Source organism: Convolutriloba macropyga, chromosome 1 (genome assembly GCF_964194025.1).
Source record: "Convolutriloba macropyga chromosome 1, txConMacr16.3, whole genome shotgun sequence".
NCBI classification, from domain to species: Eukaryota; Metazoa; Xenacoelomorpha; order Acoela; family Convolutidae; genus Convolutriloba; species Convolutriloba macropyga.
In genome coordinates, this window is record NC_134468.1 from 31,858,099 (window position 1) to 31,873,743 (window position 15,645).

General features: G+C 38.6%; 1 protein-coding gene across 1 annotated transcript in view; it reads left to right on the plus strand.

Annotated features, from left to right (window-relative positions):
• Positions 1-15,645, plus strand: part of LOC142337904 (uncharacterized) — a 433,158-nt gene that overhangs the window by 84,077 nt on the left and 333,436 nt on the right. The window contains exon 8 of the mRNA XM_075387540.1: positions 3,628-3,896. Within this exon, the coding sequence (XP_075243655.1) occupies positions 3,628-3,896 (269 nt within the window). The remainder of the gene's footprint in view (positions 1-3,627; positions 3,897-15,645) is intronic.

Sequence of the window (15,645 nt, forward strand, 5' to 3'; positions counted from 1 at the left end):
TTAAACAAGTTTCTTAGCCTATTATTACTTGCCCATTGTTTTGTGAACTTTTCAATGCTCTAAATGCAACGTTGTTCGGCTTTATGTTTCCTTGTACTATTAAAAAAAGTCATTAAGTTTTTCTAATTTTTCATTTTTCAATTTGTTTTTGGTTTTTGAATGCCAATTCTATTCTTCCTCAATTTTTTTATGGCATTTGTGGAGATTCAGGGTTCACAATAAGTTTTGTAGTTGTTTAATCATAAGTATGGGCAATTTTTTTCTTCGAGTCGTTTCTGGAATTCTTCCGGCCATGTTTTGTTTGCGATCTGTTCACACATTTTCATGATTTTTGAAGTCAAATCGGAGTAGTTATTTTAGTCACGCTGATACAGGAAAAGCGGGTGGGAAAAAGGGGGTGGTTTTGCGGCGTGAAAGTTTTTGCTCTAATTTTGTAAAAAATTCATTTTCTCGCTAATGTTTTTTTTGGTTCACATGCGGCAATTTCACTTTGATTTTTACTGTTTTTTTTTCGATTTTTTGCATCTGTTTTTTTAAAATGTCTTTTCAATTCACTCATAGTCCGTTCTAGGTCTAGTTTTTTTGTTTAATCAATGAAAATTCTTTTTGAATTGTACGTCAGGACTTGTCCTGCTATGTTTTTTTTTCATGCTTAATGCAGTCTATTTAAAAAAAAACATGTAGCAACCGTTCAAGTCCTTGTTGATTTCAAATGTAATTTTGAGTTTCAACAGAAGTTTGTTTTTTTTTCAATCAGAAAATATCTCTCAGTGATTACTAGGAACACTAAAAAAATTAAAGAATCGCGGTAAAATTTAGAAAACCAACATTTTCCGTGTCAGAAATGTAGCTTGAAATGGTAAATTTCAATTTTTGTTAAAGGTTATTTTCCAATGGCACTTCAATTTTCTATTGGCAGCTAAAAAGATTATATCGCTCAATTATTTTTTAACTTTTTTTGTACTAATTGCTCTTTTCTGCAAATAAAAAATTCTTTTTAGTCGAAAAACACCTTAACTCAATCAGAAAAAAGGTTTTAAAAATTATGTTACCTTGAAGTCAGTGTTTTGTTTTACTTTTTTTATTGCTGATTCGAATGCAAGATAGTGCCTTCTTACAAATTCTATCAATTCTCGCGTCTTTTCAATTAAAAGAGAAAATTTGAGTTTGTGATCAGATTGCAATGTTTATTACAAATTTTACTCTCGATTTTTGATCAGCATGATCGTTTTCCATTATAAGAGTCCCATATCATCAATCATGTCACTTGATTGAAATCTTATATACTACTTCCTGACTCTAATACGATCCAAATCTCAATTGAAAAATGAAAAACTAAATGGTATGGACTTTCTGAGCAAACTCTATCTCTTTTAAAAAATAACCAACTAACGTCGGGCGAATTGCTCTCAAACAACGGGCGAGGGGTTGGCTTCGTCAGTACCTTTCAACTGTTTAGTGGGGTTAGTTTTAGTTTGATTGAAGGGGCCTGATATTAGGGTAATAGACGATGACATCAGGCCACATAACAGCCGCTGAAGTGCGGCATCAACAAAAGAGTTAAGGAGAGAGAGAGAGTGCGAGATTAAACGTGAGCGAGAAAGAGAAGGAAAGAAACGCCAGCCAACACCGATAGAGGTTGAGAGAGAGCTAGGATTTTTTTGCCATGATGGATGCACCTGGGTGCTGATGGGGGTGGCAACAGTCGGGTGGGGGGCAACAGCGCGGTGGGGGGTGGGGGCAATAGTGGGGGGTGTCAACAGTTGGGGGGGGGGGGTCTTCAACCTCTAAGAACCGCTCTTCACACCATAAGTATGTCTCCAAAACAGTTTGAGCTAAAACAGAGCTGAAAGGCTCTGAGAGCACTTAATGCCCACTGGGCGCTACATGTTTGTCTTGTTTTTGAGGACGAAAAGTCAAAAGCGTCAGTCGAAAAATCAGTCAAGCGAAAAACTGCATAAAAAAAGACCGACAGGACTAATATAATTGCTAAAAACTTCGTTTGAGAGCAATTCAATAGACTTTTGATAAGTTCCTTCTCCCTCTGTCTCGTAAAATTGTTTGTTTTCTAAAATGCGTTCCTTCAAAATTTAATGCATGTTAATGACTTTAAGGTTTGAGTCAAAAGAGGTTCCTACTCGAATAAAGAAGGTTTCACATTGCACATCGGCGATCTCCTAAACTTTCTAGCTCAATCTTTTTAATTATTTTCATGGTAAGGCAATCTATATTTTTTCGTCAAATGTATATGCGCAAACGAGCTGCACACAAGCCGGCAAAATAAAAATATAAATCAGCTAGTTTATGGCAAGTCTTTACAAAAAAAACGCTGATATCAATGTATTAACTTCAAAAGTACTCTTACCTAACTTGCCATAGAGCGGACTATATATGGAAACTTACGTAGCACAAAAAGTACCATATATGCACACCAGACAATTTCAATAAGTTTAGTTCATAGTTTTGCGGAAAACTTTTGTTCATAGTTTTGCGATAATCATAATACGGTCCATGAAAATTTTTTTATGTTGATTGGGATACTATGAAAATCAGTTTCAATTTTTTGGCGTTTCAACAATCAAAAATTGATTTTTGGTCTCATTAGAGAAAAACTTAAAATGGGTATTTCTATTAACATTATTTTTTATGGAAACTTTTTTACTTTAAAACCGTCCATAAAGATTTTTTTAGGGCGTGTTATGTTAAGTACGATACCAAAATAGTGAATTTAATATATTGTCATTGTAAGAATCAAAAACTGTTCTTTCTAACTCATTTATAAATAACCAAAAAATCGACATTTTTAAGAGCAAATTTTCTTATGGAAAATTTGTAACATAAAAAGATACATACAAAATTTCCTCTGATGGTTTGTGGTATGTGAGGCTCCATAAAAGTATGCAATTTTAACATGAACAGGATCGTTTTTTCGCAACTGCCGGTGGCCCTTCGCACAGACAAACAAAATCGCTTAGCTTATGATCGTTGTATTATAAGTGTTTCGATAAAATCCATATATGGTGTTTTATGATTGCTAAATTTCTTATGGTGGTCAATCAGGGATATCAATGCAATTTTGTGCACCGTCGCCCAACTTGATTGTTGTCAAGTAGACAGTAGCTTGAATGTGGTACGTCTGAAGATTTTTTTGTTTCTTTTTTAAATGTTGATGTTGATAGGCTTCATTTTTATTTAAAACATGCTCTTTTTTGGTTTTCATGCTTGTTTTTACGCAAAAAGGGGAAAATGAGGTGTGAATTGATAGGTTGATATAGTGATTGTTAGGTTTCTTGTTGCAAATTTCGATTGGGTTTGAAACTCAAACCGTCAATTATTTTATTCCTTTAAATTTTTTCCCAATTTTGTAGTTAATTTTATTTTCTCCCCTGTGACAAAACCTGTACCTAAATTTGTCGGGATGATCCTCAGAAACTGATTGATTGATTTTTTAAGCTCGACGTCCTACATGAACCAGCTTTGACGGGTTTTCATTCATTTATAATTGAGGATTTTGATTGGGATTTACAAATTATAAGCTGGGGGACATAAACAGAAAAGGTTCATAACTGATTACCATGGAGCACTGGCTACTGGTTATTTTTTGCTCAAAATTATATCATTGGATAGGAGGCTACACTATCGACAGGACAGAGAATTTCTCGTGGCCAGAAAACTTTGTAGAGGATGGGAATGAAGCAGTGTACACTACATTGCCCAGACACTCAGTGATAGTGGGGTTGCCTACAGGGGGAGAGGTATGCGACCTTGACTTCATAGGGGAGACCTACTCTGTTGGGATGAAAGATGGTGTTCTCATTGCTGATGGTCAATGGCTCGGACCTGATCAAGGACAAACACCTTCCATACAGTTTGAACAGGGTCAATTTGTCAGCAGTGTAAGTGAAGATATTGCAATACAAAAAAAAAGTGTTCGATTTTTTACAGAGCGTGACACAGAGCCCACCTTTTACAGTGCGTCAGTAAATCACACAGCGAGTCCACGAATCCCCAGATTTTTTTGAAAAATAATAGTTTATCGTCCGTGTCCCAATACGTGCGTAGACCAATCTTGGAGAATCACCGCATAGGTCTTAGATGAAATCTGAAGTGAGCGCTTATGAAGCTGACCGAGACATATCGTACTAAACTGCCTCACTAAGAATATCAGGGAACCATACGATGAAAGCAGCAAGATTATTATGAGACTCTATATAAAGATCGTGTAACGGCTGCTCTCCTATCAAAGTCAAGGAAAACTTTACACCGCCCAGTTCGTTTGAGCGGATTCTAATCTGTCAGGATATTGTGTTTTTGCAGTTAACTTTTGTGAACTGTATTATCCGCTATACTCTAGAATGCCGTTGCATTACTCGATGCTCAATAATTTCAAATAACTAATTGTTCAGCTTTGCTGAATAACAAATGACTTTGCTTCAACTAAGCAAAAATCCGAAATTTCAAATAACCAATTAGTCTTAAATTAGAGGTTTTTCAATGATATCTCTTTAACCACAAATGCAAATGAGATATAATTTCACAGGATGATGAACGCTAAGTAGGCCTACTATCTGATGTAAAAATAAACAACGCCTGGTAAACTGCGTTGGTGGGGCAACCTTTTATATTTCATACCCCATATTAAAACATGTGCAAAAACTTCAATGTTGAATAACTCTCCAGGTAAAGATTCAAATTTGAGCAAACTTGGCAGTGCACAACACTGTCATAAAACTAATCAAGCGAAAGGAAGTGAACTGTTTTGGTTAAATGATCTTCGAGAAATAACACAACAATTTTCACCTCAGATTGGAATATTCTGAGTTAATTTAATGAACAACTTTAATTCCTCAATTGTAAAAAAACTTTGCTAGGCTTTGTTAAAGCCAGTAAGAGCAACTGACAACGTGCTTTGCACAAAATTACTCTCACTTAGTTACTTTGTTCCTCAGAAAGAAAGTTTTGAGAAGATTAAAGTTAATTCTCTTTTCATAAGTCAAAGTAAAGTTAAAACTGTACAATCACCAACATGATCAGCAGAAACAAAACACGAAATCAAGTAATTTACCGCTTAACAAAGTGTGCTTTAATACGCTCCGTATGTCAGTTTAATACAACCAAATTTAAGAGTTTCTTCTGATTTTTGGTAGTTTTTCAAGCTCATACATGTCAAAATTGCATCTTTGATTGGTTGTAGGGGAGTAATTCGTAAAATTCTCTCAATACACTGAGTTTGGGGTTCGGGATACCGTATACGGTGCCCCGCACTCTCTGAATTGGTAGGAAAATCGTAAAATTAATCGAATCTGGCTTAACAAGTTGGGTATCTCTTGTTCCTTTTAAGCTAATTTTGTGTGATTGTGAACACTTGAATACGTGGAAACAATAGAGTAGTTCGAATTTGAGTTTAACTTTAGCTTCATGTATGACGATTGTGTACTAATAATAGTTGCTACATATGAAGGTTGATAAAAGTGTACAAATCCCTATGGCTTCAGTAGAATGTAGAATTAAATTTCGCTCTTCATGCTATTCTAGCTTTAATGCTTGAAATGGCCTTGAATCGCTACTCAATTTGTTTAATGAGTTAATAAGCTCAGCGAAAACATCGCTGGCCCAGTTTTCCATCGCGAAAACATCTATTCCAGATAGTACTGGGGCGAGCTTCACTACTGGTCTCTTATACACTCCATCGTTCGTTCGAACTATCGCTGATCGAAACACACCGGCGGACCCATCGATGGTCTCCGTAACTCGACCTAGATTGTAATATCCACGTTTATCAATGTCTCCGATCAACCAAAAGAGATAGCCTTCTTTAAGGATTTCATTCGCCGTAGATCGCCTTTTTTGCCGGTTATTCAGAGTTGGCAGATATTCTTTACGAAATCTGTCCCAAATGAGATTTGCATAGGCTTGAGTTTGTCGAAAGAATTTTTTTATGATCAACAAGTTCTTCTGCACACGAAAGGCAGGGTAAGCAAACGTTCCTGTTGCCAAGCAACAAGTCATTGGGGGTCAATGCTTCCAAGTCATTAACGTCTGAACTGACTGGAGTCAAAGGTCTTGCGTTCAACGTCTGCTCTACAATGCACATCGCATTTGAGAGAACGTTATCTGTGACTGATCTGTTCCCCAACACTGCATACATTGCTTTCTCGTAGCTTCTCACCGGCCATTTCCATACTCCACCAAAGTGAGGTGCTACGGGTGGATTGAATTTCCATCTGATTTCTCGTTGTTTTAGATGTTCTTCGATCCCTTCTTTGTTCCATGCCGCAACGTACTCTGCAAACTCTTTCAGCTCCAACAAAATTTGTCCCGTTGTCACTGATGATTGCACTCGATTTGCCTCTTCGAGCAATAAAACTCATTATTGCATTGAGACAACTATATATGTCCAACTTGGGTACAACTTCTATATGCACTGCTCCCATAGTTAGACAAGTAAAGAGAAAACACCATCGCTTTTCTTTTCTTCGCCCAATCGTGACAATGAAAGGGCCAAAGTAGTCAACTCCAACATTTGTAAAGGCTGTTGAAGCTTCTAACCGCTCTTCGGGTAGATCTGCCATTACTGGTGCTATCGCTTTTGCTCTGCCTTTTCTGCAGGTAACACGCTTGTTCTTGATTGATTATAAGGCGTTTCGAATGCCTAGAGTCCACATCTTCTGCTGAACAAGGTTTCTTACATGCTCAGTGACTTCGTATTGATTGTCTTTGTGCTCCGTTCGCAAGAATAATTCAACCGCATGATGTTTTCAATTTAGCAAAATTGAATGCTTTGCATTGAAGTTCAATCGACTTTTGCTTTTTCTGCCTTTGGCTCGAATTAGTCCTCCTTCATCTAGGAAAAGTAAGAACTCTAGGGTTTTGCTACATTTTGAAATTTTTTTCAGCTTTCAGAGATTTCATCTCTTTACCAAACTGTTCTTGCTTTAGTAACTTGAAGATTGTTGCTTTTGTTTTTTCTCTTTCTTCAACGCTGACTACCACAGTCGCTGGTTTGTGTCTGTTAAATGCTCGCTGTACGTATGCCACTGTATTCATTAGTCTGTTGAACTTACTGAGTCGTTCCCACTGAATAACAGCTTTCTTCTTTTCAGCCTGTATCATGAAGACTGATGAGAGTATATTCTCTTCATCTGAAGCAAAGATTAGTTTCACTTGCTCTGGCCATTCACCTTATGGTCGTTTCAAACAGGCCGGCCCAATAGTGAGCCACTCACTCCTCTTAAGATCTTCAGGGTTGATTGCTCTTGTGCCAATGTCCGCTGGGTCGTTGATACCGCTTTCCATTGTGAAACAACAGTTGTATCTAGTATCTCAGTCACTCTATTGGCCACAAAAAAATTGTTTTTTTTTCGATGGGAACTGTGTATCCACTGCAATACTGTAGTTGAGTCTGACCAAAATCTGCAATTATTTATCTTCATTTAATGTTCCTTGACTATCTGTTCCTTCAACTTCACTGCCATGATTGCCGCTTGCAATTCCAATCGTCGTATTGAAAGATGCGTCGTCGGTGCCACTCTGCATTTTCCAATGACAAATGCTAAGTCAGCTGAGTTTTTTTGTAGTTGTAGATAGGCCACTGCACAAATCGTGTCTTCAGATGCGTCAGCAAACACATGAAGTTCGCTTCTGTCCTTCTCTCTGTTGAAGTACCTTCTATCGATGCCACTATTGGAAATTGTTTTTTCCATCTCAGGAATTCTTCTTCTTCACCAGGCTCCACTTTGTTGTACCAATGTTGTCCATTTTTGGTCCAGACGCTTTTCAGAAGTCTTCTCATGTGATCACTGAACGGAGCAAACAATCCGATCTGGTCGAATACTGAAGATACCAGTGATAGAATCTTCCTCTGGGATATAGCTGCCTCAACTTTCTTGTTCGTACCTCTGCACACTTGAAGACTATCATAAGTGACAGTCCATTGTAGTCTTAGCACTGAGGATCCATCCATATAGGATTCCACATCAAAGTATTTCGTAATGCTGATTGATTTCAAGTGTTCTGGGATTGCTTTGGTAACTGCGTTGTTGCTTTCCCACTTCTTCAGTTCAAATCCATGTTTCGAGAGAAGATGTTGTAGTTGATTGAAGAATTCATTTGCTTTTTCCGGGGTTTCTACTTATTTCATGAAATCGTCCATGTAGAAGTTTTGTATTGCCTTTGCTGCAATTGGATACATTTCTTAGTTGTCCAGTCCCACTCGCTTGAGAGCATAGTTTGCACAAGTTGGAGAACTTTTAGCTCTAAAAACATGACGCTGACATTCATATATTTGAACAGGTTCATTAGTCCTTGGGCGCCATAAGAACCTCAAGCAACTTCTATCCTGTTTGGGAACTTGCACTTGTTGAAACGTCGGTTTGATGTCAGCTGTCAGGGCTATTGGTCCTTCACGGAATTTGAATATTGTTCCAGTCGACGCATGTAGCAGATCATGTCCTGCTAGTAGCTTATCATTTAGGCATACTTTGTACATTGATGCAGCATTGCAAACACGTCTTAATTTGCCAGGCTTGTTCGGGTTTAGCACTGGATGATGTGGCAAACACCATACCTTCCCAAAGGTGCCTTTCACTTTGGACTCGTTCAATATTTTTACGAATCTTTTTTCTACATCTGTATCTATTGACTGTTGATGCAAACTCTTCAGGTTTGGGTCCCTTTGGAATCTTCGCTCCAGTGACTAAAGCTGACCCAAGGCTGAGCTGTAGTTGTTCGGAAGGTTTTGCTCTGGTTCATTCCACAGCATTTCCATTTCGTACCGCTCATCGTACTCTCTAACACCTTTTGTACCTGCAGTTTCTTCTTTGACTGACTGACGACGTTGATTTTGGAAGCATAGGTTTCTTTGTCCCACCAGGTTTGGATATTCTCAGCCACTTTCACATCTTCTGTGAAGAAGAAATGACAAACATTTTGTCTTCCTTTGCCCGTCATGGGTCCACTGACTACTCATCCTAGCTCTGTTAGAACGGCGAAAGGTTCACTTCGTGTTCCTAACTTGTAGTCCAATGGACGTTGTAGCTCATAAGCTTCTTGACCAAGGATGATGCCAACTTCCATCAAGTTGAAGCTTTCGTTGGTTAGAACACTCAAGTGATTAGGGCTTTGCCTCAGTTCGCTCTAGTTGTAGTTTGTGTTTCCCGAGGAGATTGACGGATGTGCAAACGCTTCGATTGAATGCACCTTTGAATGTAGTCCCTTTTTTAGGGGAACCTTTTCTGTCTTCAGATAATTCGTTTCGTGTAAGCCAGCTTTGTTGGGCGTCACATCGGTGCCTTGGGCTCAAAACTTCTCTTGCACACTTTGATCCATGAACAAAACCGTTGATCCACTGTCGAGGAAAGCATATGTGTTCGGCCTGTTGCCACCGCTCTGCATTGAGACAGGCACTAACTGAAGAAAATTAGTAAATTCGTTACTCTGGTTGATTGTTGCTGCGCTTACGTTGACTGCGTGATTGCTCCCGACCATTTGGTTTTCTGAGTGTAGCAATCACTTGTGCTTCTTGATGCATCCATTGATACCGCACGCATTGACTTTACAATTTTTGATTGCATGTCCTTTGCCTAGACATCCATTACATAGGCTTTGCTTCCTCACTGCTGCGTACCGATAATACACACTCATGTTCCTGAATAGTGGACAGTTCCATATTTTATGAGTGCCGCTAGCTAGTGGACATTGATCACTTTGCATTTGCTTGGTGTTTTTCACATTTGAACTAGCACTGAAGTTCGATGTTTTCGAGAACCATTTGTCTCTGCTGTGCTTCTTCGGTCTTCTTCTCTTCGCTCTCGCTTGAAAGCTGAACACCCGTCGTGCACGAATGCTTTCCTAGATAGCCATTTTTCAATCATAACCAGATCAGGCCCATCTTCTTCTTTATCTTCAACATAGAGCCACCACTTCTCTTCGAGAACTTGAGGTAGTTTATCTACTGCCATGTACAGTGTCGAGCTTGATTTCAGATCACCAAACTGTTTTTACTCTTTGAGCACATTCACAAAATTCGAAACAACAACTGAGAAACTGATCAGACCTGTTGAGTCGTGAGGTTTCACCTGATTTGCTTTGCGAAGACTCTCCAGTTGTGCATCAATGATCACGTGAGGCCTCCCAAACTTCCTCTCCAGGATGCTCCATGACGCACCATAGAGCTCTCCAGAATAGCCCTTTCCAGAGATTTCTGACCTTGCCTTGCCTTTCAGTAGAATTTTCAGTTGGCTTATCTTCTCTGAGTCTGGTTTTAGTCGTTGATCCACTGTAGCAATGAACAAACTAGACCACTCCGGCCACTCTAGAGGGTTTCCGTCGAAGTTGTTCAACTTCAGCTTTGGTAGGTTTCTGCTACCTGAATAGCCACTGTTGTATTGTAGTACAGCTCTGGGGGAAACATCTCAGTCATCAACATTTGAGGAACAGTCTCGTGAACTGCGATCACGAGAGAAGTCACTATGCCTGTTCACTTCAGGGGTTGCTTCTAAGCGAGCTGTTGATCGATCTGGTGTTAGAAACTTGTCGATTCTACCGGCCCAGTCTGAGACATCTCTCTTCTTTGCGGTACAGTTTTAATTTGTCTCGAGCACTAGTTGATTGGGAACGAACATCATCATTCTCTAATGCCGTTCTCTTCACTTTGCGCTCTAGCTCACGCTCTTCCTCCAGTAGTTGATGCCTGGTTTCTAGTTCCCTCAATTGCATTTCAAGCTCTAGCCTTCTCCACTCAAACCATGCCTGTTCCAGTGGTATCTTGGTTTTGAATTCGATATCGAATTTCTTTATCCTTTCCTCGCGCCTTTGCTTTGCTGAAGACGTTTCCGAAACGTTCTCCGTATCTTGGCCGTTTGCTGTTGCTCTATTTTGCACTGTTTGAGCAACGGGGTTGTCCGTTGGGTAGTTGTTGTTGCTATCATTGTCGTTCACTGCTTGAGTTGTGTTGCTTTGTTCTGCATTCATTGCTGGTTGCGTGCCTTTGCTTATATATGCAAGCCAATGATAGTCCAAACTTGCTTTGCACTTCCTTGCTTCCTTCAGATGTTCTTCAACAAAACTTGTTGGGTAGAGTGCAAGCTTGTTTCGGCGCTGCAGTTGCTTGAGTATTTGTTCCTCTGGAAGGTCAACAGTCTGTTCGTAGAGAACTTTTAGTTTGTTGGGTCGATATGAATCTTCAATTATCTTGCAGCCAATTCCTGTTTTAGTGTTAACTTCTTCCACTAACTCTTGAAGCTTCTTGTCGTGTCTGTGTGCTGCTGATTGAAGCTCCTCTCTGCTGGTTGTGCTCGAATCGCCTGGTTGCTGTTTGCTTCTGCTTTGCTGATTTACTTTGAGCAGGGTTCGCACTTCAATTTCTTTATTGAATTGAACACTTCTGTTCGCCTCACTGGCCTGTTGGTGTTGATTTGTTTGATTTGTTTTGGGGGCTGCCTTCCACTGTCCCTGTCGGCGGACCAAATGTAACGGCTGCTCTCTTATCAAAGTCGAAGAAAACTTTACACCGCCAAGTTCGTTTCAGCGGTTTCAAATCTCTCCGGATATTGCGTTTTTGCAGTTAACTTTTGTGAACTGTATTATCCGCTATACTCTAGAATCCCATTGCATTACTTGACGCTCAATAATTTCAAACAACTAATTGTTCAGCTTTGCTGAATAAGACATGACTTTGCTTCAAATACGCAAAAATCCGAAATTTCAAATAACCAATTAGTCTTAAATTAGAGGTTTTTCAATGATATCGCTTTAACCACAAATGAAGTATAATTTCACAGGATAATGAACGCTAAGTAGGCCTACTATCTGATGTAAAAATAAACAACGCTTGGTAAACTGCGTTGGTGGGGCAAACTTTTATTTTTTATACCCCATCTTAAAACATGTGCAAAAATTTCAATGTTGAATAACTCTCTAGGTAAAGATTCAAATTTGAGCAAACCTGGCAGTGCACAACACTATCATAAAACTAATCAAAGGAAAGGAAATGAACCGTATTGGTTAAATGATCTTCGAGAAATAACACAACATTTTTCACCTCAGATTCGAATACTCGAGTTAATATAATGAACAACTTTTATTTCTCAATTGGCCTCTATAACACCAATATCAAAACTATGCTAGGCTTCGTTAAAACCTGTAAGAGCAACTGACAATGTGCTTTGCACAAAATTACTCTTTCTTAGATAATTTGTTCCTCAGAAAGAAAGTTTTGGGAATATCAAAGTTAATTTTCTTTTCACAAGTCAAAGCAAAGTTAAAACTGTACAATCACCAACATGATCAGCAGAAACAAGAAAAGGACACAAGTAATTTACCGCTTAAGAAAGTGTGCTTCAATACGCACTGTATGTCAGTTTAATGTAACCAAACTTACGAGTATCATCTGATTTTTGGTAGATTTTCAAGCTCTATTTATACTGCCGTACATTTCAAAATTGCACCTCTGGTTGTAGATCACTATGTCGTAAGATTCTCTGAAAATACTGAGGTTGGGATTCTGGATACCGCATACGGTGCCCGGCACTCTCTAAATTGGTGGAAAAATTTTCTGAAATTCATAGAATCTGGCTTACCAAGATGGGTATCTCTTGCTCCGTTTGAGCTAAAATTGTGTGATTGTGAACACTTGAATACGTGGCAATATTAGAGTAGTTCGAGTTTGAGTTTCAGTTTAGCTTCATGTATGACGATTGTGTACTAATAATAGTTGCTACATGTGAGGGTACGCAAATTCGTATGGCTTCAGTAGAAGGTAGCATTAAATTTCGCTCTTCTAGCTTGAAATGGCCTTGAAGCGCTATTCAATTTGGTTATTAAGTTAATAAGCTCAGCATCAACAGATTGTATCAACATTGTATCACCAGTCTTCTTCGAATTTTAATCTCGCAGATCTTGCAAGACAATGCATCGTCATGCATGATGCAAGATGTTCTGCAAGATCTTGCGAACCATTTATCTTGTAAGATAATGAAAAATAGACATTCGTCCTACAAGATCTCGCAGATAGTCATCCTTCCACCAGATTCTGCCAGATAACTACTTTTGCAAGAATCTTGCAAGATTTTGCATGACTGCCATCCACTCTCGACTACGCAGAAAAGTTAGCAACTGATTTGTGTAAAAATAAATTTTGTTTTTTTTTGTTCTTTTCTCATCGTGGGCCAGGGACTGATAGTGGCAGGATACTTTATTAACTATCAACAGTACTTATGGAGCGCAGCAGAAATTGAACCAGTTCAACTCTCCGTGAAAGCAGTAAGTCTAGCAGAAGCTCGAATTTTGAAGAAAGATAGTTGGCACCCGTTACACGCGCTAATTTTAGCCTTTCAGATTTTTGGGCCGGACTCATAGATTTTACTGACACCTAATTACGAGCGAGAAATGTCTGTAAGTATGTCCGTGTAAAATATAAAACCAGATTCTCATTTTTCAGTGTTGTAGCTTTACCGGACTTTTTTGTCTTACCCCACCCTTGTTGATATTTTACCCGAAGAAGCATAAGAAATGATAGTTTTGATGAGGATTTGAGGGAAAAGCGGTCAAAGCCCTCATGTTTTTGTTGTTCGTCTTGAACGGTTTTGATCGTTTTATCGATACAGGAAATGATCGTTTTTAAGCGATATATTAAGGAGAAGAACGTTTTTGATCGTTTTTAAATAGCAGGAAATCACCGTTTCTGACCGTTATTTTTAGGACAAGTCCGTTTTTAACCGTTGTTTATTTAGGAAATGACAGTTTTTGATCGTTTTTTAAGCGTAAGAAATGAGAGTTTTTAACCGATTTTTTAGGAGATAACCGTTGTTAGCAGTTGTTTTATTTAGAAAATGACAGTTTTTAACAGTTATTTTATCAAGAGATGACCGTTTTTGACCGCTAATTCTTAGGATAAAACCGCTTTTGAACCGTTTTTTTTAATTAGGAAATGACCGTTTTGATCGTTAATTTTTAGGATATAACAGTTTAATGAACCGTTATTTTCTTAGGAGAGTATTTGGGCGCAACTACGAACTAAAGTTGGACAACAAAGAAAGTATATTTTTTCTTTCACCAACAGTATTATCCTCAGAACAAGGTTACCTCAGAATAGTTTCGCTAAAATGCTCCTAACTGCAGCACCCGAACCTACTCTGTCCCGTCCATTTGCATCACAACTCAGAAAAAATTAATCTGAATCTTTTAATTGCAGCACCCTAACCTACTAGTAATGCTGAAATCAAGTAGGGTGTAATTTTTTGAGCAGCGTAACCTACTGCAGCTTTCAAATAGTCCTCTTACGAACTAGTAGCAGCTTGATTGTTTCTGGTTCACAAAAAAGGACAAAAATGGTGCTTAGTAGCTTTGTACTCAACTTTTATGATAAACGGTAGCACCGGTAGCACAAAAGCATCATCTCTTTCTATTCAAGAACATTTTCATCATGACACTCGCAGGACCACTGCAATTTCATTTGGCCACAATCAATCTCAGAAGAAACGAATAGAGTTCAAAAAAGTTAATTAAAGATGAACTGGAGACAAAACTGTAAAATTATTGCGGACATGACGAAAAGTTTCCGGCTATAAGATCGAAAACAACTTCATCTATCAATGTTTTCATTTTTCTTCAGAGTTTGGTCTTTTCTCTATTTCAATTCTGTCCCGTCCATTTAAATCGCAACTCAGTAAAATTTTATTTGCACTTTTTAATTTTAGCACCCTAACCTACTGTAATACTTAAATCAAGTGGAGAGTGTTTTTTTGAGCAGCATTAACAATTGCAGCTTTCGAACAATCCTCTTACGAACTAGTTGAAGCTTGATTGTTTCTTGTTTTCAAAGGAGTAGAGTTTTATGACAAAACAAAAAATGATTTTAAATTGAGAAATTTCAAGATTATATATAACTTCAAAAAAACAGAGAAAATTTTGTTTTGAGCAGATTCGTATCTGGTCTAAATTTCAGCAGTTTAGAGAGTTTCAGCAGTTTGAGCAGTTTAGACTGGCTGACGACTCGGTTATCGTGAATTCCCATCTGGATATTCCCATCTGGATATTCCCACCGGGAACAATCTGGGAGCATTGAGAACATTCTGACGCTTGCACTGAGGTCTTTCCGTGAACATTCACAGCGTCCGAGACCCTGTTGCACAGCTGGAAGGTGGACCAGTAGCGACCAGAGCCATCCCCACCTGCCGTAAAATCGTCCTGAAAATGGGCCCAGACACCCGGATCTTCGTCAAATTGTCCAATGTGATAACCATGCCTCTGAAACAAGTCCAAGGAGCCGAGAAGAAGCCGATAAAGGATAAAAGACATTTGGCAACACAATTAGGGTTAAGATATAAAAAAAGCTATGGTAATAAAGTTGAACACAATTGAACACACTTTAACACTTGCACACCTGATATACACAACACCACTTTGTTGAAAAAGTAACAACTAGTGTCTTCAGTTTTTAATAATCACAGACTGAGGTAAAAATTATGACCATGGCGTTCAAAATTGCCAATGTCTAGACTTTCGTGAGTCCATCCAGGCTTCCAGATCGTGTAATTTTCAACGCATGGCGCCCCTGGTACGTTAATTTTGGTCCAATGATATAGATTTTTGGCCTGGGACCCCAGCTTGGGCATTGAGTGAACCGATTTGCAGATTCCGGAGCAA